This window comes from Salvelinus sp. IW2-2015, unplaced genomic scaffold (genome assembly GCF_002910315.2).
Source record: "Salvelinus sp. IW2-2015 unplaced genomic scaffold, ASM291031v2 Un_scaffold1396, whole genome shotgun sequence".
Taxonomy (NCBI): domain Eukaryota; kingdom Metazoa; phylum Chordata; class Actinopteri; order Salmoniformes; family Salmonidae; genus Salvelinus; species Salvelinus sp. IW2-2015.
In genome coordinates, this window is record NW_019942881.1 from 128,914 (window position 1) to 155,040 (window position 26,127).

At 41.7% G+C, this 26,127-nt stretch overlaps 1 protein-coding gene across 1 annotated transcript; it reads left to right on the forward strand.

Annotated features, from left to right (window-relative positions):
• Positions 1-1,049: 1,049 nt before the first annotated feature.
• On the forward strand, positions 1,050-25,951 carry LOC112070700 (sodium-dependent lysophosphatidylcholine symporter 1-B). Its single transcript, XM_024138137.2, has 14 exons — positions 1,050-1,375; positions 3,504-3,632; positions 4,339-4,463; positions 8,393-8,516; positions 8,667-8,745; positions 8,840-9,009; positions 9,121-9,211; positions 9,521-9,639; positions 9,818-9,901; positions 10,700-10,783; positions 10,888-11,000; positions 11,133-11,276; positions 22,998-23,174; positions 23,509-25,951. Exons 1-14 carry the CDS (start codon positions 1,286-1,288, stop codon positions 23,561-23,563), a joined length of 1,584 nt encoding a protein of 527 aa, XP_023993905.1. The 5' UTR covers positions 1,050-1,285; the 3' UTR covers positions 23,564-25,951.
• The last annotated feature ends 176 nt before the right edge of the window (positions 25,952-26,127 follow it).

Genomic DNA, 26,127 nt, shown 5'->3' on the forward strand with positions numbered 1-26,127 from the left:
ACTTCCATTGTTTAACACGTCCCTAATTTGAACAGRAAACAGCCCCCATGGTTTAACAACACCTCCCACCCATCCCTATAGAGCCCCGCAGTGGTGTCATAATACCCATACAACATTGCAGTCAAACAGGGAAATGGTTCTAATCGTTTTTCCAACACTCATTTTTCCCATAGAGGATTTTAGGAACACTTCAAATAAGAGCTGTGGGTCATGCAGGCTTACCCTGGCGTGAAGTTTGACAACTATGTAAATCTCTCTTYGACAAGGTGACTTTTATCAATATATTCGGCTCTATTTACTCTCAGATTTGAAAATGCAAATTAGCATCAAAGTAGACATGARGCAAAACTACAAATCCCTGCAAGCTCCTGCATGCCATCTCTGGCTGACACATTTGCTTACAGGTAWTGAGTCAATTTAAAACTTGCACAAGACAGTTTACAGAATTGTCAATTTAAAGAAATGTAGCCGATTTATTTATTACTACATTTAGCTAACATTAAATAGTTKATCCAGAGATTTTTACCTTTGCCTTGATTCGGCAGTCTCGTCCAGAGCATCATGGCATTTGTTCTTTATGAATGCCACATTAGCAGCTAATTAGCATTTCATTTTTTGTGGGTAAAACAGGCAAATATATTAATAAAAGTCAGCTTGTCCTAGAGTGATTTACAGGGTTATCAAATAGTCACACCAGGGCAATCCTACACAAAACACAGGTTTTATTTGAAGTGTTCCTAAAATACCCTATGCTATAGAGGAAACGAAATAGTGGGAAAATGAGTGGGACCATTTCCCTGTTTGACCGCTTGGTTTTATATAAAAGGTAGCCTATACCTGCAAATAAGTGGTCAATTAAGTCTATTTGAAAGGGGGGTCATCTAAATATTTCCTTACATTTTTTTTACAGGTAACATATCACATCTTCTGTTTTGAATGGGGTATGTTTCATGAAGATTATCAAGCAAACATATGCTCCTCGCCTGATTGGTTAAAGTCAGCAGTGGCCGCATCACATTTTCATGAAATTGAGCAGAGTGAACTTTTAAAACTCGCTCTGCTAGCAGCGGTCTTGCCGCCCATGTTCCCACAATCCTCCGCACATTTCACGCGTGCAATCATTGAAAATGAATGTATCCAACGTCAAACCAAGGACACCAGCGTACCAAATTGAGTGTGGAACTCAGAGCTCAAACGGCTACTTAAGGTACTCGCGCGGTTTCAAGGTTCAGTGAGGAGAATAGAAACATCAAAGGCTTTTAAAATTGTATCGATTTTAAACGATATGGCAAAAGGAGAGGGTGCGGAGCAATATGCCGCGGCAAGTCTATTACCAACAAAACCAATAAGTCAAGATGGAATCAAAATTGCCAAGGTAAGTACGATCATTTTAGGGCTATTTATTTGTAGCATAATAAATTGTCTTTATTTAGACTATAGATATCAGCAAATTATTATTTGACCAGCAATCTATTAATTTGCYTCACATTGAGGGATATGGGTAGTCTATTGTAGCCGTAGGCGTTATTATAATGGAGTTTTCAACGCACACAAATTCACTAAAATATTTTAACAATGAAACGGTATACAATTGAGGCGGGTTTGATATAGCTACGCTATTAACAGCGAAACTAACGGTTTTCCCAATCAGACCGCTGTCCTAATTGGCAGAAAGGCATACGATGCCATTATAGGCTATTGCAATTACTTATATTTCAGTCCCGTTTCAAGCCCCAAATAGCCTTCATGGGATAGACATTAACAATGAGTGGCTTATAATGGTCTAACTGTGGCTAAACCATATATTATATGATTGGACATCATCACACCAAATATTTTCATCACACCAAATATTCTCGAGCTTCATCGATGGGGCTTGATTTTCACCATGGTAGACCAGCTGTCTTGGTGCAGCTGTTCAGAGAAAAAAACMTTACCGGTTTTAAAGGGACATGCCTTCATTAAACCKGTATTTTAGCTAGGAATAGGATTTTGTCTGAAGAATAATGTTTCCAATGTCGGCTGATGTAGACAAACTGTCAWATCCCTCCATGTGGCTCAGTTGGTAGAGCATAGCGCTTGCAACGCCAGGGTTGTGGATTCGGTTCCCACGGGGACCTGTACGAGAATGTAAGCACTCACTACTGTAAATCTCTATGGGTAAAGCGTCTGCTAAATGACCTAAACTAAAAAACAGAGACACAATGCATATAATAAGAACCAAATAAGTCTGTTTTACTGATGTTCACTGACATGACGTCAGTAATATACTGGATGTCTCTGTGTACTGTATGTCTCTATGGGGCTAACTGATGTGCTGTCATACAAACAAAATGTCTGGATTTCCTTATACCAGGTTTATTCCCAGTGTTTCTTTTTGGCCATAGTGCAGGACTTGCTTCTTCAGGTTTAACCTCCTGGTCAGTCCCAGGTCTGCCTGAGGAGCTCAAAGGCTATTCACCCTTCATTCTGCATTTCAGGGAGGTGCCATGTGTGTTACCTCAACACCATTTTAGAGGTGTCAGTGTTATATGGTATTTTCCATACAATTTGTCCTACACATGATGTCTTTAGGCCACATTCCTGAAGGCAATATGGGACATAATTCCTGTTCTATGGGGGTATATTTCACCAGGGAAAGTACCATGAAGAGGTCAGAGAAGCATGTAAAAGCAGGTGTCTGCTCTCAATACTGACAGAACGCATGGTGTCAGACTGGCTAGATGCTCTTTACATTGATTGGCTGTTGGACTGGGTGTATTTACTCATTGACCAACAGGATGTGTTTGTGATGGGAAGGATGGGGGGGGGGGGGGGTGCACTCCTGACTGTCTGCTGACTGTTGGTGGCCTCAGCTCAGGCCACTGATGGAATCTCGGAATGCCTGATCATCCCATAGCCAGAGCCAATCGCTGCCTCCGGCACCAAGCAGAGTTGTGCAGTGACCTCCCAGTCTCACACCACTTTCTAAACTCCTTGTGGCCCAGACTGCATAGTCAGAGGGATTTGGTACTAATCTGACATTCAGTGGTGGGGTGAGGAGTGTTGGCCAATCTTGGGCTCACAATGAGACATGTTGTTTTACTAGCCGCTGTTGGGCCAGAAGTCTCTGAAATAAACCGGACACTCAAAGGGCCAAGTGGGTGAGATTGGCCAGATGTGTATTTACCTCGACTGAGCAATCAAGACCCAGTTCAAATGATCAAATCCACTTCCTGTACAGTTAGATCCTGCACAGAGAAATTCTACATGATCAAAGAAGTGATGCTCATATACCCAAGTGATGCCTCCAACATTTTGTCAGTTTTTAATACAAAGGCCGAGTTGGATATAGACCTACAAAGATCCTGTATCACAACAGCTAAACTGTGCATCATTAGCAACCCATAAAAATCCAATGCTTTCACAATATTCAGATTTTCTTTTTAAATCTGTGTTTAGTCTATAACAAAACATTGTGTACTATTGTCATGCTATGTGCGTCTTCTCTCCCTATTTTCCAGCGGAGGGACAACAATGGCCGTCTGTCAATGTGCAGTAAGTTGTGCTATGCCATCGGAGGGGCTCCCTACCAGATCACAGGCAGCGCGCTGGGCTTCTTTCTCCAGATCTACCTGCTGGATGTGGCCCAGGTGAGTGAGATGGGATTCAGATGGAACCAATGACATCACAAAGTCACCATCCGACCAACTCCTTGAATGCCATACTRCTTGAAATTTGCAGTTGTCTAAACATGCTCAAAACATACTTTGTTTTACCCTTTAGTGTGTGTACTTTACTGTATTTATACTTGAAAAGCTTCTCAACAGGYAAAGTTCAGAAGTCACTGGAAGATGACTTTAAGGGCAATGCCAAAGATCTGGTATGATTTTAACAGACTTTGGCATGACTCATCTAGTGAAGCAAATTAATTCTGACTCCCACTGCTTTGCTTTGTCACTCAATTAGCAAGTGATAGACTGTACACTGTGCTCACTGTAGTGCTCTCACTGAATACAACTCATTCAACCAGTGAGCTAATGAGCTCATTGGAATGGACTTAAACACCACATTGTTCAGATGGTAATGTTGCCAATGTGGCCTGGCCATGTATCATTTCTTAACATGACCTTGGCAACTTTTCAAATATTGTCTTAGTCATCTTGTTGCTAAGATGCAATCCAACAGAGTTATGCCTCTGTTTTATTTCTGTTTCAATAGCCACTCTTTGTTCTGTGAGGAGAGGTGATGGCTGATGTCTGTGATTGTAGTGGTCTGACAGACAATGACTCAAATTATTTATATTCTACCCCCCCCCACACACCTTATTTATCTCCCTTTATCTTTGTCTCTCCATAGCTGGACCCATTATATGCCTCTATCATCTTGTTTGTGGGCCGGGCCTGGGATGCAGTGACGGACCCAACGGTGGGCTTCCTGGTTAGTCGGAGCAGATGGACCAGGTGTGGCCGGATGATGCCCTGGTAGGTGCCTCTGCCTCGGTCACCCAGCGAACATATTACAGTAGGCAGGAATGAAAGAGGAGAGGAAAATAGAACAAAAGCAAAACCTCTCGTCACGAATAGAGGGAAAACAGTAATTGAAATATGGGCGGTAATCGTGACAACGACGCTGAGGTGGAACAGTTTGAATAGAGAGATCAGGCTGTCACTGAATCGCAGTGATATGCCTAATTTGCTCTCTATTTTACATCAGTCGCTAACAACTTTATTACTCTATCTTTATCTGCTGTTGGCCATTGTCTGTCTTAGGTTGTTGTAGCTTTTACCTTCTCATCTGGGTGCAAACCAGGACAGACTGGAACAAGGCTGTCTTATTTAGCTCCAGAGGACCTCATTTATTTCTGGAATGCCCAGGTGCTTTTCACTTTGTTGTTCTGTGCTGGCACTGGAAGTTTCCACCAAAGGCTCTGAGTACTTTGAAGCCTGTGCCCATAGAAATTGATTTATAATTCTTTGCTTGTGCCCCAGATGCCTTAAGCGAGACTAAGCCTAGTGGTGGGTGACATACAGTACCAGTCAAAAGTTTGGACACACCTACTCATTCAAGGGTTTTTCTTTATTTTTACTATTTTCTACATTGTAGAATAATAGTGAGACATCAAAACTATGAAATAGCACATATGGAATCATGTAGTAACCAAAAGGGTGTTCAACAAATCAAAATATATTTGATCTTTTAGATTCTTCAACCGTCTTGAAGGAGTTCCCACAGATGCTGAGCACTTGTTGGCTGCTTTTCTTTCACTCTGCGGTCCAACTCATCCCAAACCATCTCAATTGGGTTGAGGTTGGGTGATTGTGGAGGKCAGGTCATCTAATGCAGCACTCCATCACTCRCCTTCTTGGTCAAATAGCCCTTACACAGCCTGGAGGTGTTYGGTCATTGTCCTTTTGTAAAACAAATGATCGTCCCACTAAGCGCAAACCAGATGGGAATTGCGTATCGCTGCAGAATGCTGTGGTAGCCATGCTGGTTAAGTGTGCCTTGAATTCTAAATATATCACCGACAGTGTCACCAGCAAAGCACCCCCACACCATCACACCTCCTCCTCCATGCTTCATGGTGGGAACCACARATGCAGAGYTCAWCCGTTCACCMACTCTGCTTGTCACAAKGACACGGCGGTTAGAACTAAAAATCTCAAATTTGGACTCATCAGACCAAGGGACAGATTTCCACCGGTCTAATGTCCATTGCTCGTGTTTCTTGGCCCAAGCAAGTCTCTTCTTCTTATTGGTGTCCTTTAGTAGTAGTTTTTTTGCAGCAATTTGACCATGAAGACCTGATTCACGCAGTCTCCTCTGAACAGTTGATTTTMAGATGTGTCTGTTACTTGAACTCTGAAGCATTTATTTGGGCTGCAATTTCTGAGGCTGGTAACTCTAATGAACTTATCGTCTGCAGCAGAGGTCATTCTGGGTCTTTCCTGTGGCGGTCCTCATGAGAACCTGTTTCATCATAGCGCTGGATGGTTTTAGCGACTGCACTTGAAGAAACTTTCAAAGTTCTTGAAATATTCCACATTGACTGACCTTRATCTCTTAAAGTAATGATGGGCTGTCGTTTCCCTTTGCTTATTTGAGCTGTTCTTGCCATAATATGGACTTGGTCTTTTACCAAATAGGGCTGTCTTCTGTATACCACCCCTACCTTGTCACAACACAACTGATTGGCTCAAACGCATTAAGATGGAAAGCAATTCCACAAATTAACTTTTAAGAAGGCCCACCTGTTAATTTCACATACTTTGATACAAGGAGATATTGACCTTTTGTGGTTGCAATTCATATTTGGCATAATACTGTGACTTGCTAGGAATGGCATCGATAAAGGAGGTTTATTCATGGTGGTAACAACTGGATTTACTTGATATCTTAAGACCCTGGGCATGTGACGTACAATAGGCTGCCTGGTGTGCCTGAGCTGCAAGTGTAGAGGGAGAAAACCGGCTTCACCCTCTCCTATTGGTCCAGCCCTCAACACACCACTCGATTTAGGCCAATGGGGGTGTATGTGTGTGTGAGATGGCAGTTGGGGAGCGGGCTGGCTGATTCAGAGAGAGGTTACCGCAGGTCAAGTAGAGGGGAGATTATTGGCTGAATGTCAATGAGGTCATTGTTAGGAGGTTTCTGGTCTGTGTAAACCATCACAAATCCCCCAGCGAATTCTTATCAGAGCCTGAACACAGACAAGGAGATACATCACTTAACTAAACCTTGACTAAAGCTATTTTCCCTTCTGAATGCCCCTGCCTTTTTAATTAGCGCTATTAGTGGAATATGTTTTTCCCAGAATTGTATTCCCGAGTCATAAACAGCCTGTGGAATTCTCTCTAGAATGTGAATATTGATGTCATACACAGTGAAAATAGACAGCCTTCCTTTTACTTCCATGTAGCTGCCTGCCTGCCAGACAGACGGATAGCTGAGTAATTCATTTATCAGATTGGATGTCACAAAAATAACATAAAAAGGATCATTGTTGTAATAGAGAAAACACAGTGTTCTCTTAATGGACTCTGATAAGTACTTTAATAGTCTCTCTCTCCCTGAAGTATTAGGAGCTTGATAAGTCAATGTTGACCTAACTTGAAGAAGCACAGTAATGTTTCTCACAGACAGGTGGTGATCAAGTCTGTTTGCAAAATAAAACCTTGAGCCTTTTCCTCTTGTCCCGCCTACGTCGTTGTGTAGCTAGGGCGTCACCTCAAGGTCATTGGTGTGGGGCTGCTGTCGTGCTCTTGCTGTGAGCTTTGTGTATTCAACCATAGTGACAGTGTACAAAACACAGACAATCTAGGAGATATCTGACCTCTATTTCCAGTCAGATCAGCCTATTGACTCTTATTAACCCCATTCAGTCAGCCCATGTARGCGAAGGAAGCAGACAGAGGGTGCTTATATGGGGCTTCCCCAGTTCAGTGAATGTTGGCTACAGAGGATTGCCACTCCCATTGACTGGCCATGCGTGAGTGGGGTCGACATGTGTCGTGTAACATAAACAAACACGCATTTTCAGTTCAATGAGATGATAGTCCCCCTGGGGACTGTAGGCTCAAACACCAAGGACTGATGGAAAGAAACACGACTTATTAGAAAGAGATTGTTGTTCAGTATTAATGTTGTAGTAATTAAAACACTTGGCAGATGAGCATGTAATGTTACAGTGACTGCTGTTCTCAACTGTGTATTTTGCTGAGACCAGTGAGGGGCTGAGACGAACACCCACTGCCCTGCTGGCATAGAAATGTCTTAGTCAGTAGATACTTGTCTCCAAAATACTATTCCATCAATGCCCCCAACGTCTATTTTTTTGTTGACTTGTCTTCTGGAAACCCAGTAGTGGATTCATAGTTCTCTATGGTTGTTCTGCTACTCTAGCTGGAATGGATTGGTCTGCTGGTCAGGTATATTGTGTGATTGTGGCTGTAGAGTGGGGTGAGGCAGGGTCAGTATGGCGCCACCATAAGTACAGCCCACCACAGTCTCCCAGCTGGCACAGTGAACGGCCACTCTGAGCCCATTCTCCACACACAGCCCCAAACAACGGATGATTAAGGGATTATTCACAAATACCTGCTTTCAATGGAGAGAGGGAGAGAGAATCTCAACCCTGTGCAGATGATGTAAGTTAGTGACCCAAACTCGGCTACCACTACTGCCATCGCTACCAAGTGTCACTAATTTACGTCATCTGGCAGGGACTCATGGAAATCATCATTGTGAGAAGAAATATTTACTTCTTCAATACTGTAGTAAATTGTGTTTGTATAATATTTCACTATAATTTTCCAGTCACAGAGATGAAATAGACCTACTCAAACACCCACACATTTTAAATGCTCATCGATCATTACATTGTATTGATACTCTCCTGTTTTTCCCTCAGGATCCTCATCTCCACTCCGTTTGCAGTGCTCACCTACTTCCTGATCTGGTATGTCCCTCCGGTGGAGCAGGGGAAGGTCCTGTGGTACCTGGTCTTCTACTGCCTCTTCCAGTCTCTGCAGACGGTCAGTCTCGCCTCTACACAGTCTCTTGTTTTATTGATAAGAAGGGACACATGTTACAATACATTGTTACTCAATCCCTATTGATTGTTACTGTAATGTGGTTTCATGGTTATTGTGCCAGCAATGCTGATGTTTTTTTCCTGTGTGCAGTGTTTCCATGTGCCGTACTCAGCGCTCACCATGTTCATCAGCATGGACCAGAAAGAGAGGGACTCTGCCACTGCCTACCGTATGTCAACCTGGACATCTTTACGGTTATGTAGCGTAATGTGAGGTCTTCATTCTGCTCTTTCTCACTCTCCCCATCCCACTCTCTTGTTCAGGTATGACAGTGGAGGTGCTGGGAACAGTGGTTGGCACAGCAATCCAGGGGCAGATTGTGGGCGGGGCGATCGCCCCCTGTCTCCCAGGTGACCTGGATGTCCTTGACAACGGTAACTCCACACTGCTGGGGTCAGACTTCAACATCACCCACATCTCCCTGGATGAAACGGTGAGTGGGGAACCCTAGGGATGTCATGTTGTATAACATGGRATAACACTGTTATAGTAACGTTAGAAGTGGAATGTGCCCCTACCCCTGCTCCTCCTGTCCCCCTAACAGAAACAAGCCTACCTCATCGCTTCAGCAGTCATCTGTACCATGTACGTTCTCTGTGCTGRAGTCCTGTTCCTGGGAGTCAGAGAGCAGGAAGGTGGGAATTGATTAACTGATTTTATTTTACATTTTTTCTCTTATCAGAATATCTTTACAATGACATACTTCAAACATTGTTTGAAAGATTTCTGTTTGTTATCCACAGGCAAACRTTTCCACTTTCTCTCAACCCGCAAATGTTCCAAGAATTATTTTGTTATAAGTAACTAGGAGAGGGTCATATTTTGGCAGTCTCTAAATGCCATGGATGAGGGATAAGAAAGAATATCAGATAAGTCTTCAGCTGATGTTTGGCACAGTGCACCTAATCAGTTAGATTTAATCGCCATCTTTGTTTTGGTCCTAGAGTGTGGGCGTCTGAAGACCGAACCCATGTCGTTCTTTGAGGGCGTGAGGATGGTGATGGGATATGGGCCGTATGTCAAACTGGTCATGGGATTCCTCTTCACCTCACTGGCTTTCATGGTGAGTCACACTCATAGATGGGCTACAGTTAAACACACACATAAACAACCAAACAAACAATTCTTTATGACTAGCTATAGGGTGTGTAACCTTGGTGTTTAGTTTTCTGTATGTATATTAGACCTACTTCCTGTTCATTCAGTGTTTGAGGTGTATTGTATTGCTCTCTTCCTGGCAGCTCCTGGAGGGGAACTTTGCCCTGTTCATCACCTACACCCTGGGCTTTAGAAATGACTTCCAGAACATTCTGCTGGTCATTATGGTGAGTGTAGTCTATTATTCTCTGAGAAAATCACCCCCCCCCGCCCACTAAAGGCATAACACACATTCTGTACATTAAGACTGAAAGGTCACCTTGTGGTGTAGAGTAATGTCTATGTGTCCATGGTGTTTTCGGAACCGTTTTTGTTTTTTCTTCACGCAAGGAGACGTGTTGCCATGGGGATGAAAGGGCACATTTTTGGGGTTAGAGGTGTTGTTGTTGTGGCCCCTGGGAACCTGTCCCCCTCTCACACACTCCATCYGCGAGAGAAAGGAGCACAGAGGGGCCTTTGTTGCCCAGGCGATCTGTCAGCACCACCATGGGAACCCTCMCTTTTCTATTCTGCACCGTCGCCTCTATCTGACTGAGTAGGATCTAGAGCTGCCCTGCCCTGGCCTGGCTACTGGAGCAGGAGATGTCACCAGATCTGTTTGTGTTTTAGCCAAACCCTCAAACTGCCATACATGCAAGGCTAGGTCCTTAGATGCTGCTGGTTTTGGTCAGCACTGATGAATTGTTTGATATTTCCCATAGTGCTAGTTGCTCAGCCACTCGCTAATCCTTGTGTGATCATTTGACACACCGGTTGACCACACCTCTATAAGAGTTCAAGGGTCATGTACCCCCAGCAGGGTTAAATAAAGGGCACATTGTCCTTCTCCCATGACCTTTTAGCCCATCGGTCAGTCTGACCTATTCTGTTCCCACATTGTATCCCACAAGTATTTCTATTCATTTTTATGGAAATTGTTTAAAAGTTAGATATCTTAATGSTCTTCTTTGGTGTTTTATTTCTAGCTCTCTGGGACTTTGTCCATTCCATTCTGGCAGTGGTTCCTGATCCGATTCGGGAAGAAGACTGCCGTCTACATTGGCATCACGGTGAGCAGTGTGTGTTGGTGTGGAGTTTCATCTCAAAGGTGTTGTGTTATGGAACTCTCTCTCATGCCTCATTTCATGTCTATCCTATGCGTCTCTCTCTGCAGTGGGCAGTGCCATTCATGATCCTGATCYTCTGCATAGAAAGCAGTCTCATTGTGGCCTATGTGGTCTCTGTGGCTGCAGGAGTCAGTGTGGCTGCAGCTTTCCTCCTACCTTGGTAAGCAGACTACTGAATGTACCTCAYCACACCCACCTATAGATTATCTATCTCCAGTGTCTCTTTACTTATATCCAGTCTGTGGTGCGGCTTGCCTTTTGGTATCCATTCACATCTTTCCCTGTTTCTCAGGTCAATGCTTCCAGATGTGGTGGATGATTTCAAAGTGAAGAATCCAGACTCTAGTGGCCATGAGGCCATTTTCTACTCCTTCTATGTCTTCTTCACCAAGTTTGCCTCAGGAATCTCCCTCGGCATCTCCACCCTCAGTCTCGAGTGAGTTTGTTTTTCTCTCTTGCAGGTATTGTACATGATAAACTGATGTTGTAAAAACTTAGCATGTTGACAATTTAATGAGCTTAGTTTGAAATCGAACTGTATGTTGCAGTTCCTAAAAGTTTATTGAAACACACTACATCACCAAAAGTATGTGGACACCTTCTCCTCGAACATCTCATTCCAAAATTATGGGCATTTAAAAAAATATACTAKATACACCTCAGCCAAATACATTTAAACTCAGTTTTTCACAATTCCTGACGTTTAATCCTAGTAAAAATMCCCTGTCTTAGGTCAGTTAGGATTCCCACTTTGTTTTAAGAAMGTGAAATGTCAGAATAATAGTAGAGAATTAGTTATTTCAGCTTTTATTTCTTTCATCACATTCCCAGTGGGTCAGAAGTTGACATACACTCAATTAGTATTTGGTAGCATTGCCTTTAAATTGTTTAACTTGTGTCAAACGTTTTAGGTAGCCTTCCACAAGCTTCCAACAATAAGTTGGGTGAATMTTGGCCCATTCCTCCTGACAGAGCTGGTGTAACTGAGTCAGGTTTGTAGGCCTCCTTGCTCGCACACACTTTTTCAGTCCTGCCCACAAATGTTCTATAGGCTTGAGGTCAGGGCTTTGTGATGGCCACTCCAATACCTTGACTTTGTTGTCCTTAAGCCATTTTGCCACAACTTTGGAAGTATGCTTGAGGTCATTGTCCATTTGTAAGACCCATTTGCGACCAAGCTCTAACTTCCCGACTGATGTCTTGAAATGTTGCTTCAATATATCCACATAATTTTCCTGCCTCATGATACCATCTATTTTGTGAAGTGCACCAGTCCCTCCTGCAGCAAAGCACCCCCACAACATGATGTTGCTTCACAGTTGGGATGGTGTTCTTCAACTTGCAAGCCTCCCCCTTTTTCCTCCAAACATAACACTGGTCATTATGGCCAAACAGTTCTATTTTTGTTTCATCAGACCAGAGGACATTTCTCCAAAAAGTTTGAGTTTTGTCCCCATGTGCAGTTGCAAACTGTAGTCTTCCTTGCTGAACGGCCTTTCAGGTTATGTCGATATAGGACTCATTTTTCTGTGGATATAGATACTTTTGTGCCTGTTTCCTCCAGCATCTTCACAAGGTCCTTTGCTGATGTTCTGGGATTGATTTGCACTTTTCGCACCAAATGACGTTAATCTCTAGGAGACCGAACGCGTCTCCTTCCTGAGCGGTATGACGGCTGCGTGGTCCCATGGTGTTTATATTTGCGTACTATTGTTTGTACAGATGAACGTTGTACCTTCAGGCATGTGGAAATTGCTCCCAAGGATGAACCAGACTTGTGGAGGTCCCTTTTCTGAGGTCTTGGATGACTTCTATTGATTTTCCCATGATGTCAAGAAAAGAGGCACTGAGTTTGAAGGTAGGCCTTGAAATACATCCACAGGAACATCTCCAATTMACTCAAKTGATGTCAATTAGCCTATTAGAGGCTTCTAAAGCTATGATATAATTTTCTGGAATTTTCCAAACTGTTTAAAGGCACAGTCAGCTTAGTGTATGTAAACTTCTGACCCACTGGAATTGTGATACAGTGAAATAATCTGTCTGCAAACAATTGTTGGAAAAATTACTTGTGTCATGCACAAAGTAGATGTTCTAACCGACTTGCCAAAACTATAGTTTGTTTACAAGAAATGTGTGGAGTGGTTGAAAAATGAGTTTTAATGACTCCAACCTAAGTGTATGTAAACTTCCGACTGCAACTGTATCTTTCAACTATGCAGTGATGTTTAACGTACAATTTGAATCTATCTAATCAAATAGAATCCACAGATTGCGAGTTGAAGATAAATCCTTTTACAAAGAGTATTAGAATATTAATAATTGACTTACCTGTAGTCTCTCCAGATCTCCTAACAGTACTATTTCTAGGGACAATTTTAGATCAATGTTATGCATTTTCAGCCATTCCTGAACCTGAGACCAGAAACAGGCTACCTGAGTGCAATACCAAAATAAATGGTCTATTGATTTTGTATCCTCACAACAAAATCTGTTTCGATGATTTTATGCCCCAAATATTCAACATGTCGGTGGCAAGAATTCTATATAATAATTTTAGCTGAAAAGGTATACTTTCCTATTTATGCTATTTTTATTCCTCTGCAAGTTTTGATCCGTTACATTGGGCAGACAGACCAGTTCCCTACCTCCTCCTGCTGCCACCTGCTCACTTCATTTTTGGGGTAATGCTGTAATCAATTGGTTGTACTCTTGGATTGAGCAGACCTTCCCATACAATACTGATAACTCCATGAAATACACAACTCTACCATTCCAATTTACAATTTAATTTCAGAACAAAATACCCTTTTCAAAAATCTTTCCCATAAATACAGCTATTTTATCAACCAGCACATTTGAGTTCAGCCATAATATTAGTTCTATCTTTTCAGGGGGATGAAATTGAAATTGTAGCCAGCTGTGCAATGCTTGTATGAAAAAGAGAAACACTTTGAAAAAAAGTATAATTTTCAATTAATCGAAAATGAGACATGGCAATCTGCACAAAGGCAAAGAGGCCATTTTTAAACAATGGATGAGCTTTTCTTAGTAGTCTACTTGAGAACCATTTAGGTTTCAAGTAACTTTTGAATAAGTGAAACTTTTAGAGCGGTTTAGTGCTTTTATATTTAATAATCTCAATCCACCCAATTCATTATATAGATAGGCACGCTTTACAGTGGGGCAAAAAAGTATTTAGTCAGCCACCAATTGTGCAAGTTCTCCCACTTAAAAAGATGAGAGAGGCCTGTAATTTTCATCATAGGTACACTTCAACTATGACAGACAAAATGAGAAAAAAAAAATCCAGAAAATCACATTGTAGGATTTTTAATGAATTTATTTGCAAATTATGGTGGAAAATAAATATTTGGTCAATAACAAAAGTTTATCTCAATACTTTGTTATATACCCTTTGTTGGCAATGACAGAGGTCAAACGTTTTCTGTAAGTATTCACAAGGTTTTCACACACTGTTGCTGGTATTTTGGCCCATTCCTCCATGCAGATCTCCTCTAGAGCAGTGATGTTTTGGGGCTGTTGCTGGGCAACACGGACTTTCAACTCCCTCCAAAGATTTTCTATGGGGTTGAGATCTGGAGACTGGCTAAGCCACTCCAGGACCTTGAAATGCTTCTTACGAAGCCACTCCTTCGTTGCCCGGGCGTGTGTGTTTGGGAACATTGTCATGCTGAAAGACCCAGCCACGTTTCATCTTCAATGCCCTTGCTGATGGAAGGAGGTTTTCACTCGAAATCTCACGATACATGGCCCCCATTCATTCTTTCCTTTACACGGATCAGTCGTCCTGGTCCCTTTGCAGAAAAACAGCCCCAAAGCATGATGTTTCCACCCCCATGCTTCACAGTAGGTATGGTGTTCTTTGAATGCAACTCAGCATTCTTTGTCCTCCAAACACGACGTGTTGAGTTTTTACCAAAAAGTTCTATTTTGGTTTCATCTGACCATATGACATTCTCCCAATCTTCTTCTGGATCATCCAAATGCTCTCTAGCAAACTTCAGACGGGCCTGGACATGTACTGGCTTAAGCAGGGGGACACGTCTGGCACTGCAGGATTTGAGTCCCTGGCGGTGTAGTGTTGTTACTGATGGTAGGCTTTGTTACTTTGGTCCCAGCTCTCTGCAGGTCATTCACTAGGTCCCCCCGGTGTGTTCTGGATTTTGCTCGTGATCATTTTGACCCCACGGGTGAGATCTTGCGTGGAGACCCAGATCGAGGGAGATTATCAGTGGTCTTGTATGTCTTCCATTTCCTAATAATTGCTCCCACAGTTGATTTCTTCAAACCAAGCTGCTTACCTTTTGGAGATTCAGTCTCCCAGCCTGGTGCAGGTCTACAATTTTGTTTCTGGTGTCCTTTGACAGCTCTTTGGTCTGGCCATAGTGGAGTTTGGAGTGTGACTGTTTGAGGTTGTGGACAGGTGTCTTTATACTGATAACAAGTTCAAACAGGTGCCATTAATACAAACGAGTAAGAGGAGGACAGAGGAGCCTCTTAAAGAAGAAGTTACAGGTCTGTGAGAGCCAGAAATCTTGCTTGTTTGTAGGTGACCAAATACTTATTTTCCACCATAATTTGCAAATAAATTCATTAAAAATCCTACAATGTGATTTTCTGGATTTTTTCTTCTCATTTTGTCTGTCATAGTTGAAGTGTACCTATGATGAAAATTACAGGCCTCTCTCATCTTTTTAAGTGGGAGAACTTGCACAATTGGTGGCTGACTAAATACTTTTTTGCCCCACTGTATTTTGTCTGGTTTAGCGTCCCAGATAAAGCTAAATATTTTTTGCTCATATGATTTGAATAACTAATCATCAGGAGTAGGCAGCGCCATAAGAAACTGAGATATGACTAAGGAGTTAATCAGGGCAATTTTTCCATAAAAAGACAGGTATTTACTTTTTTTCCTATTCTATAAGTTTTCTATTGAAATTCATTGTGGAGAGCTTATATCTTCTGTGATATGAATACCAAGTATGTCTACTTCACTGTCAGCCCATTTTTTAGGTAAACTGCAGGGTAATAAAAAAGTTGTATTTTTAAAAGATCCAATATGTAATAATGTACACTTATCATAATTAAGTTTACGTCCAGAAAGGTTATCTAGGTCTTCAATGAGACATTACAGGGATCTAGCTTGCAGACTTAATATAACATTTTTGTCATTGCCATACATGAACACCTTTGTTTTTAAGTCTTGGATTTCTAATCCTCTAATGTTGTTATTGGATCTGATTTTAATAGCTAGCATTTCGATGGCCATAACGAATAGATATGGTGACAGCGGACACCGTTGTTTAACTCCTCTTGACAATTCAAAACTCTCTGAGAAGTTGTCACGCCCTGACCTTAGAGAGCCTTTTTATGTCTCTATTTGGTTTGGTCAGGGTGTGATTTGSGGTGGGCATTCTATATGTTGATTTTGTATTACTATGTTTTGGCCGGGTATGGTTCTCAATCAGGGACKGCTGTCTATCGTTGTCTCTGATTGGGAACCATACTTAGGTAGCCCTTTTCCCTCCTTTCTTTGTGGGAAGTTAACTTTGTTTGTGGCACATAGCCCTTAAGCGTCACGGTTGTTTTGTATTGTTTGTTGTTTTGTTGGCGTCATTTTTCMAATAAAAGGATTATGTACGCTTACCACGCTCCGCTTTGGTCCGCTTCTTACGATGGCCGTGACAGAAGTAGCAGTTATTTACTATTTTACACCTGGGGTTGCTATACATTACGTTTACCCATTTTATAAGAGATTCACCAAAATTGAAAAAATCCAGGCATTTATAAATAAAATCCAGTCTTTATCAAATGCCTTTTCAAAATCCACTATAAATACCAGGCCTGGCTTAGATGTTTCATGATGTTCTATTATTTCTAGTAGTTGTCGTATATTATCTCCAATGTTTCGTCCATGTAAAAAAAAAACTGTCAATACCTGGTAAAACATTTTTAATTCTGCGTGCTATACATTTTGCAAATGTTTGCATCATAACATTGAAGTGTAAGAGMCCTCCAGTTTTTATAGACTGGGTGTGTATATTTGCCATCTGGGTCTTGTTTTAATAATAGAGAAATCCGACCTTCCTGCTGAGTACCTGACAGACTACCATTTCTATAGGAGTAGTTAAAACAATCTAACAATGGAGCTTTTAGTGTATCAAAAAAATACTTGACATACCTCTACCGGTATGCCATCAAGCCCAGATTTTTTTTCAGACTGAACGGATTTAATAGCCTCAAAGTTCTGCCTCGGTAATTTGACCTTCGCACTGATTTTTCTGTACATTTGCTAATTTTCCATTTTTTGTATTATTTGGAAAGAATTCCTTACAGTAATCTTCATTCAGTGGGAGAGGATGAGACGGAAAAGAGAACATCTGCTTAAAATATTTAGCTTCCTCTTTTAAAATATAATTTGGAGAATCATAGATGACTCCGTCTTCAGTAACTTTTGTTACTTTTTGTTAATTAATATCATCACAACTTTTGAGTTCCTTTGACTATGACAGAAAATTATTTCACCACCCCATTTCTTTTTCCACGCTTCATCTAAGGATGTAGAATGAGTTTCCTGTAAACAGTATATGTTATTCCTTTTCTTTTAGCCACGTAAAGACTGATCTTTTTTTATAATCTGCTAAACTGTTACACTTATAAATTGGCTATACTTATTTGAGCACTTACCATAACTAGAAACTATTCTCAGTCTAAATTGATCATAATCYGTGCTTGTAAAGTTACTGCCATCAGAGGTATTATGACGMWCAAATTAGAGCTTTKAAATGTCTGATATTTAGAATTCAAAAAATAGGATCGCAATATGTTTTATTCCCTTGCCTGTGAGCCAATGCCACAGATGTTAGAACATTGAGCCAAGATATGTGTGTAGTAAATCTGAGTAAGTTGATGTGTATGATATTGGATGTGATTTAGTGAGAGTGTGTACGATGTCTGTATAAGACTATAATGTGTGATGTCCAAATAAATAACCCCGCCAATTTGCATGGTTGAATGTCTGTGTGTAACATGTAGTGCGTATAGCCTTATATTCATGATGATAATTGTAATCCATATTGTATCACCATCATAGTTGAATCATAATTACCTTTTAACATAATTGAAAAACACCTCACAGCATTTCCATAGCAATTGACATTTCACATGATCATGAGAGAGACCTTGCATTACTATAGAGACGGCTTCACTACAGTACAAATGTATCCCGTACAATATGTTATTATTACCCATTCTGATATCTTCCCCTTGCTTGTTGTAAATACAGTATATCACAAATGTGAGTACACCCCTCACATTTTTGTAAATATTTGAGTATATCTTTTCATGTGACAACACTGAAGAAATGACACTTTGTTATACAAGCTGTACACTCACTACTTTACATTGTAGCAAAGTGTCATTTCTTCAGTGTTGTCACATGAAAAGATATACTCAAATATTTACAAAAATGTGAGGGGTGTACTCACTTTTGTGATATACTGTATATGTGTGTGTGTGTATATATATATATGAGACAAACAAGAAACATATTACATTATAGAACAGTTCTTGACAATAGAGAGGGAGAGAAGAAAGCGGGATCAAGTGTGTAAGTGAACATGTAATTGAGTACGTGTGTGTTAATATCCACTTCATTGTGTTTAGATATTTTTACAGTTCCCATACTTTCTTTTTTTCGTAACCTGAAATCCCTGTAGAATTTAGTACAGCTATGGTGTTATGGAGCTGTCTCAGAATAGCTGTCCRTCTATAAATAGTTTGTCCACAATGAGAAAGGCACCCGTACCCCTCTCCTTCTGTTGCCTCTGTACAGGATACAGTCTCTTGCGACGTTTGTTTATCTCCCGGGGAAATTGGTCATTGAGACCGAATTTGGTCCCTTTGAGCTCCCTTCACCTGCTTTTGATCAGTTCCTTTTGTTGGTAGTGTTCACATTTTGTGATGATCGGTCAGGGACCCTTGGTCTTGTCGCTCCAAGTCTGTTTACACAGTGGAAAGCCACCTTGTTTACAGTCTCTAGAGGAAGTTTCAAGGCGGATTGCATGAATTCTCTGATCACGCCCTCTGGATTATTGGATGCGTCCTCAGGAATCCCAGAAAATATTAGATTTTCATGCATGCMARGACTTTTTTCACTCTGTTTTCCCTGAGTAGACAATCCATGTTGAAATCGTGGATTTTTACCTTGGCTGTGAGTGCCTTGTTCTCTCCTTGGAGCATGATAATTTCATTCTGGTTAAACTRRAAACTCCCCCTCAGCCCTGCTACCTCCTCACACAACTTTTCCAGTGTTGCATGGATTCCAGCCAGAGCACTAGCCTCTACTTCAACAGTAAATCGTCCGTGTCTGGTTCGAGTTCTTTTGAGGTAGTCGGCTCTTTCCATGATGGAGTATGTTGTTCCTCCATAGCGTTAAGCTGTTGGTACTCATCGATTTCCCTCAGGATCTCCTTAGTATCCAGATTGGCTCTTTACTGCAACCAGTTGTTTTTCCAAAATTTTTAACAATGCGTCTTTACCACGACAGGTGTCTGTAGTACAGCCACCTAGCACTTGTTTGGTTAGCGGTGTTTCCTAGCTGTTAAAAGCTAAACATGTTGCGMAATCCACGCAAAAACAAGTTTGGTATTCTTATTTAATTAATAGCGGTTTTGTTATAATCAAAAATAACAAACTGGGTGTTTTACAGCATACGGTGTTCAGCTGCCCCTCTCTCTAATATGGAGTTGGTCCCCCCCCTTTGCTGCCACAACAGCCTCCACTCTTCTGGGAAGGCTTTCCACTAGATGTTGGAACATTGCTGAGGGGACTTGCTTCCATTCAGCCACGAGCATAAGTGAGGTCAGGCACTGATGTTGGGCGATTAGGCCTGGCTTGCAGTCGGCGTTCCAATTKATCTCAAAAGTATTTGATGGGTCAGGGCTCTGTGCAGGCAAGTCAAGTTTTTCCACACCGATCTCGACAAACCATTTCTGTATGGACCTCGCTTTGCACACGGGGGCATTGTCATGCTGAAACATGAAAGAGCCTTCCCCAAACTGTTGCCACAAAGTTGGAAGCACAGAATTGTCTAGAATGTCATTGTATGCGGTAGCGTTAAGATTTCCCTTCACTGGAACTAAGGGGCCTAGCCCCGAACCAGCACCAGACCATTATTCCTCCTCCACCAAACTTTACAGTTAGTACAGCATTCGGGCAGGGAGCATTCTCCTGGCATCTGCCAAACCCAGATTCGGCCGCGGACTGKCAAATGGTGAAGATGGCGCCAACGGATTGGGCTGCTGTGCTTCTAGCTCTTAGGAAACTTTGCAGTATTTWGTTTTTTTATGTGTTATTTCTTACATTATTAGCCCAGGAAATGTTGTGTTATTACAGCCGGGAAGAACTTTTGGATATTAGAGCAGCAGTAACTCACCAGCATTACAACTAGGAATACAAGTTTTCTGAAATCGGATCCTTTTCCGATATCGGTTCCAAAACAAAGCTGGCGCGAAAGAGTTACTCGGAGTGGACTTATCGTACGACTCAGGAGGCACGCACACCACCCACCGCTTCAGAGTATATTACTCGCTAATGTTCAGTCTCTGGATAATAAAGTTAACGAGCTCAGGGCAAGGATTTCCTTCCATAGAGACATCAGGGATTGTAACATACTCTGTTATACGGAAACATGGCACTCTCGGGATATACTGTCTGAGTCCGGTCAGCCAGCTGGGTTCTCATTTCATCACMCAGACAAGAATAAATATCTCTCTGGGAAGAATTAGGGCGGGGGTGTATGTTTCATGATTAACTACTCACGGTGTAATTGTAACAACATACAGGAACTCAAGTCCATTTGTTCACCCGACGTAGAATACCTCACAATCAAATGCCGACCGTATTATCTCCCAAGAGAATTATCTTCGGTTATAGTCACAGCCGTGTATATTCCCCCTCAAGCCAATACCACAACGGCCCTCAAGGAACTTTACTGGGTTTTATGCAAACTGGAAAATGCATATCCTGAGGCCGCATTTATTATACCTGGAGATTTTAACAAAGCAAATTTGAGAAAAACATTACCGAAGTTCTATCAACASATTGACTGTAGTACTCGCGCTGCTAAAACACTTGACCACTGCTACTCCAACTTTTGGGATGCCTACAAGGCCCTCCCCTGCATTCCCTTCGGGAAATCTGATCACAACCTCATTTTGCTCCTCCTGTGCTAAGGACTATTCAACGCTGGTCTGACCAATCGGAATCCACACTTCAAGATTGTTTTGAAAAGGGGAATGGGATATGTTCTGGGTAGCCTCCGAGAACAACAGAGGAATACACTGATACAGTGACTGAGTTTATCAGGAAGTGTATAGAAGATGTTGTATCCACTGTGACTATTAWAACCTACCCTAACCAGAAACTGTGGATAGATGGCAGCATTCGCGCAAAACTGAAAGCGGCAAGGTGACTGGGAATATGGCTGAATACAAACAGTGTAGTTATTCCTSTGTAAGGCAATCAAACAGGCAAAAGGTCAGTATAGAGACAAAATGGAGATGCAATTCAACGACTCAGACACGAGACGTATGTGGCAGGGTCTGCAGACAATCACGGACTACAAAGGGAAAACCAGRCACGGACACTGACGTGCTTCCGGACAAGCTAAACACCTTCACCCGCTTTGAGGATAACACAGTGCCACTGACGTGGCCCGCTACCAAGGACTGTGGGCTCTCCTTCTCCGTGGCCAGCATGAATAAGACATTTAAGCATGTTAACCCTCGCAAGGCTGCCGGCCCAGAGGGTGGTGCAGTCTGCCCAACGCATCACRGGGGGCAAACTACCTGCCCTCCAGGGCACCTACAGCAKCKGATGTCACAAAGGCCAAAAATATAATCAAGGACAACAACCACCTGAGCTACTGCCTGTTCACCCCGCAGAAGGCGAGGTCAGTACAGGTGCATCAAAGCTGGGACAGAGAGACTAGAAAAACAGCTTCTATCTCAAGCCATCGGATTGTTAAATCGCCATCACTAGCACATTAGAGACTGCTGCCCCATATACATAGACTTGAAATCACTGGCCACTTTAATAATTGGAACACTAGTCACTTTAATAATGTTTACATATTTTTATATTACTCATCTCATATGTATATACTGTATTCTATCCTACTGTATCTTAGTCTATGCCGCTCTGACATTGCACGTCCAAACATTTATGTATTCTTAATTCCATTCCTTTACTTTAGATTGTGTGTATTGTTAGGTATTACTGCACTGTTGGAGCTACATCCGCAATAACATCTGCTAAACACGTGTATGTGACAAATGAAATTTGATTTGATTGATTTGAAGTGTGATTCATCACTCCAGAGAACCTGTTTCCACTGCTCAAGAGTCTAATGGCGGCGAGCTTTACACCACTCCAGACAACGCTTGGCATTGTGCATGYTGATCTTAGGRTTGTGTGCGGCTGTTCGGACATGGAAACCCATTTCATGAAGCTCCCGACGAACAGTTCTTGTGCTGACGTTGCTTCCAGAGGCTGTTTGGAACTCWGTWGTGAGTGTTGCAACTGAGGACAGGCGATTTTTACGCGCTTCAGCACTCGGCGGTCTGTGAGCTTGTGTGGCCTACCACTTCGCGCCTGAGCCGTTGTTGATCCTAGATGTTTCCACTTRACAATAACAGCACTTACAGTTGATCGGGGCAGCTCTAGCAGGGCAYAAATTMGACAAACTGTCTTGTTGGAAAGGTGGCATGACCTTGCCATGTTGAAAGTCACTGAGCTCTTCAGTAAGGCRATTCTACTGCCAATGTTTGTCTATGGGGTTTGTATGGCTGTGTCCTCGATTTTATACACCAGTCAGCGAAGGGTGTGGCTGAAATAGRCMAATCCAATKATTTGAAGGGGTGTGCACATACTTTTGTGTGTATTTTTTATGAAAGGGCCTAAATTCTACTGTATGAWAACTGCGTTTTTAAAGATTACCTAGCTTAATTTTCTCGATTCACCAGCGCAGTCATGTGGTGAACAATAACACAATCCACATTCATAATCAAACCAAACTGCACCTTTTTTATGTCATTTTTATTTTCTTCTCTCCCTGGAAATGTTTTTGCAGCTTTGCCGGCTATGTGACCAGAGGCTGCTCGCAACCCGACGCAGTGAATTTAACCCTGAAGGTGCTGGTCTCTCCTGCTCCTGTTGTTCTGATATTCCTGGGGCTGTTTATATTCAAGACCTACCCAATCGACGAGGAGAGGAGGCAAGGCAACCAGAAACTACTGCAGGAGATGCGGTGAGTTAGACCAAACACATACACACACACGATTAGGGCTGATTGAGGCTATCTAAGCCAGACACTCATTGTAATAGAKCAGGGTTCATGCAGGACCCAAGCTATTTCCTCCTAAATTAAGTAACCGAGTGCACTGGGGAGCTAAGAGATCCAGTGACCAATCTCTTCACAGGGGGACACTAAACTTAGTTCCGTTCTGGCATCTTTCTGTATACTTCAGCTAAATGCAAAGGACACACTTTAATCCTTAGCCACTCTGCGATGAATAAGGACCCTCTTGAACAAGCTAAGTCCTTTGTTTCTAACGCTTGGCTGTGTTCCCATTCTGAAACAGGGAGAACGATCAGGATTCCGAGACAGAGTCCACAGAGCTTGGGAGCGTTGTATAGGAGCCCCGGGAGAGAAGGGCGACCAACCAAAAGGCCACCGCTGTCCCGCGTGTTTGCATTGGCAGGCTGGAGTGATGAGGCCACTGGGGAGGCTGGACAGAGTTTGTGAGTGTTGGGTTTAGCTGGACTAACGGAGGAGAAACCACAGACCACACTACTGCTACATGAACACAATGGCCCTAGTCTCCACAGGATTCCACAGGTTACAGAGACCCCTAGTGGACATTCTGAGTCATCGCTCTCTGTAGAGTACCTACTGTACTGTACTATGTATGTGATTTGTGGTACTGGTTTATCTGTTTTTGTTTGTTTACATGAGAAACATTAGTTGGGTAAATGCATGATTAACAATCCCAATCAAATTCAAGATTTCTTTGAGATGTTTGTCTACGTGAACCAAGGATATTAGGTCAAAGGGTGGGAAAGCTTTCTCTGCACTAAAACAAGACTTTCCAATCAGCAAGATGGTCCTCATAGAGGGAAGCATTAATTTTTTGGGGGCATATCAGTAACTGCACTGGATATATATGGTTATTTACAACAATAAAAAATAATTTCAAGAGGATAGTACTCCTCTTTAGGGATGTGGAGAGCACATAACTGTTACAATCGTATCCACTGGAATTATATTTGTGTCTCATGGGGAAAAGAAAAAAGGAACCTTGTAAAAAAAAAAACTCTAACCTTAATGAACTCATTAACATTGCCAATAATGTGTCTGGATTTCAGACTTACTATAGCTAGGCTAGCTGAATTCCACCTTATAATTGCTGGCTTAACAGCGCGGCTTGTAGAGTTGTACTTTGTAAACCTTGTTGTCGCAATGAGATTTTCTGTACAAGTTTGAACTAAATTCTATTTGGTCAAAGTTGATTCTCCCCCATGATACTAAGACTTTCCTTAAAAAGCAGTCTTTCTTGGTGAGTCCAAAGGCTAATGGGGAGACTAACAACATATCTCACGCCTAACTTAATGTTTGATGCCTTCAACTGTATGTACATCTTAGAGGCCATCTTGGCCCAAAGCACAGAATCTTCACTAACTATTTAAAACTAGTGTCAGTTGAGGCTGTGTCCTGATCTTATGCTGTGTGCAATGTGACCAACAATCAGTTTAATGTCTGTACTCTTGTATGAATCTTTTTGATCAGACCAAAGCCAAGAATTCTATTTATCAGACAAATCAAAATTCAAAACTCAAATGTTTTTTTACTCTTGAATGTCACAAGTACTGTAATATTGAACAACCTTGACAAATCCTAAGCAGTATCTAGATATCTAAAAACATTATTTTCTTTGGGTAGTAGCCTACAATGGGTACATACCCTCTTAGATGTAAAATCCCCTATTTAGGTGACCTGCGTGGTTCTGGGACATTTTCGCTTGTAAATTGATCTGTTGACACCGTAGATCGAAATRACTTGCATTGTTGAGCGATGGCCCTTGTTCCCAGGGACACAGTAGCCTGTGCAACATAGGATGTCAAATCTGAAACCACTAAAAGCTGGGATGTCCCTCCTACCATTTCATTTGCTCTTCTGAGTGTCTAACTCCTGCCTGAACCCTACATCACAGCCACTGACAAAGCACATACCTGCCATCCTTACATCGTAGCGCAGCAGGAGACAGTGGTTTCATCACTATTGCACATTCAGAGATCGATTTATAGCCATTCATCTAAAATAATTCATAGATTTTAAACCAGTACACTGTCATAGATGGACAAGATTAATATGAGATGAAAGGTGCTTTCCTAATGAGTTCAGGAAGTCAAGCTAGAGCTCTGTGTGATCACAGCTGTGGGGGCAGAGAGACCTTTAGAAAATATGCCGTTTCTCACACTAAACATACAAATATGTATTTTACAGTTATGAGGAAGGTAAAATCTTAGTTATTGGTTTTATAATTTGATTCTACTGTATAAAGCATATGTCATTTCAAGCTTTATTCATACGGTTTTGTTGAATAGTAAATGTCATAAAATTACATTTTCAGCCAAAATGTACTTGCGCTTGTGTCCTCAAAAGTGACTACACCTCAGCATTTAAAAAATAATTTTTGTTGTAAATTTCCAGAAAGTTGAGATTTTAAAATTTTCTTGGAGTATGCAGCATTACTAGTTTTTGTTTATGGTCCTTGAATGATGAATAATTACTTTTGGGGATTGTGTAGGTTACATTAAGTTACATTACATTATTGTTTAGATTACATTAAGAGGTTTTTAAGAGCTTTCTCCAATGTGCTCCTCACTCCAGTATGGTGCTGTTTTGGTGTACATGTTTTGTGTATATATTGTATGTAAATTGTAAATATGTTTGAAACTGGATAAAGGTTACAGCACTGACAGCTGCTAAAACATATGTACATTAATAAAATGACATTGGTGTAACTCAGGAATAATTTCTAACAGAGTTTGAAATGTAAAGACTCGGTAATTCTTGGGAAAATATTGCTTTTCTGCAAAAGTTGAAAAGCATCCTCTTGTAGGATGGGGACAAGACATGCCAATATTTCAGACATTCCTTTCTTCTCAGCTAATTGCACTCAATTAACTCTAAAAGGGCT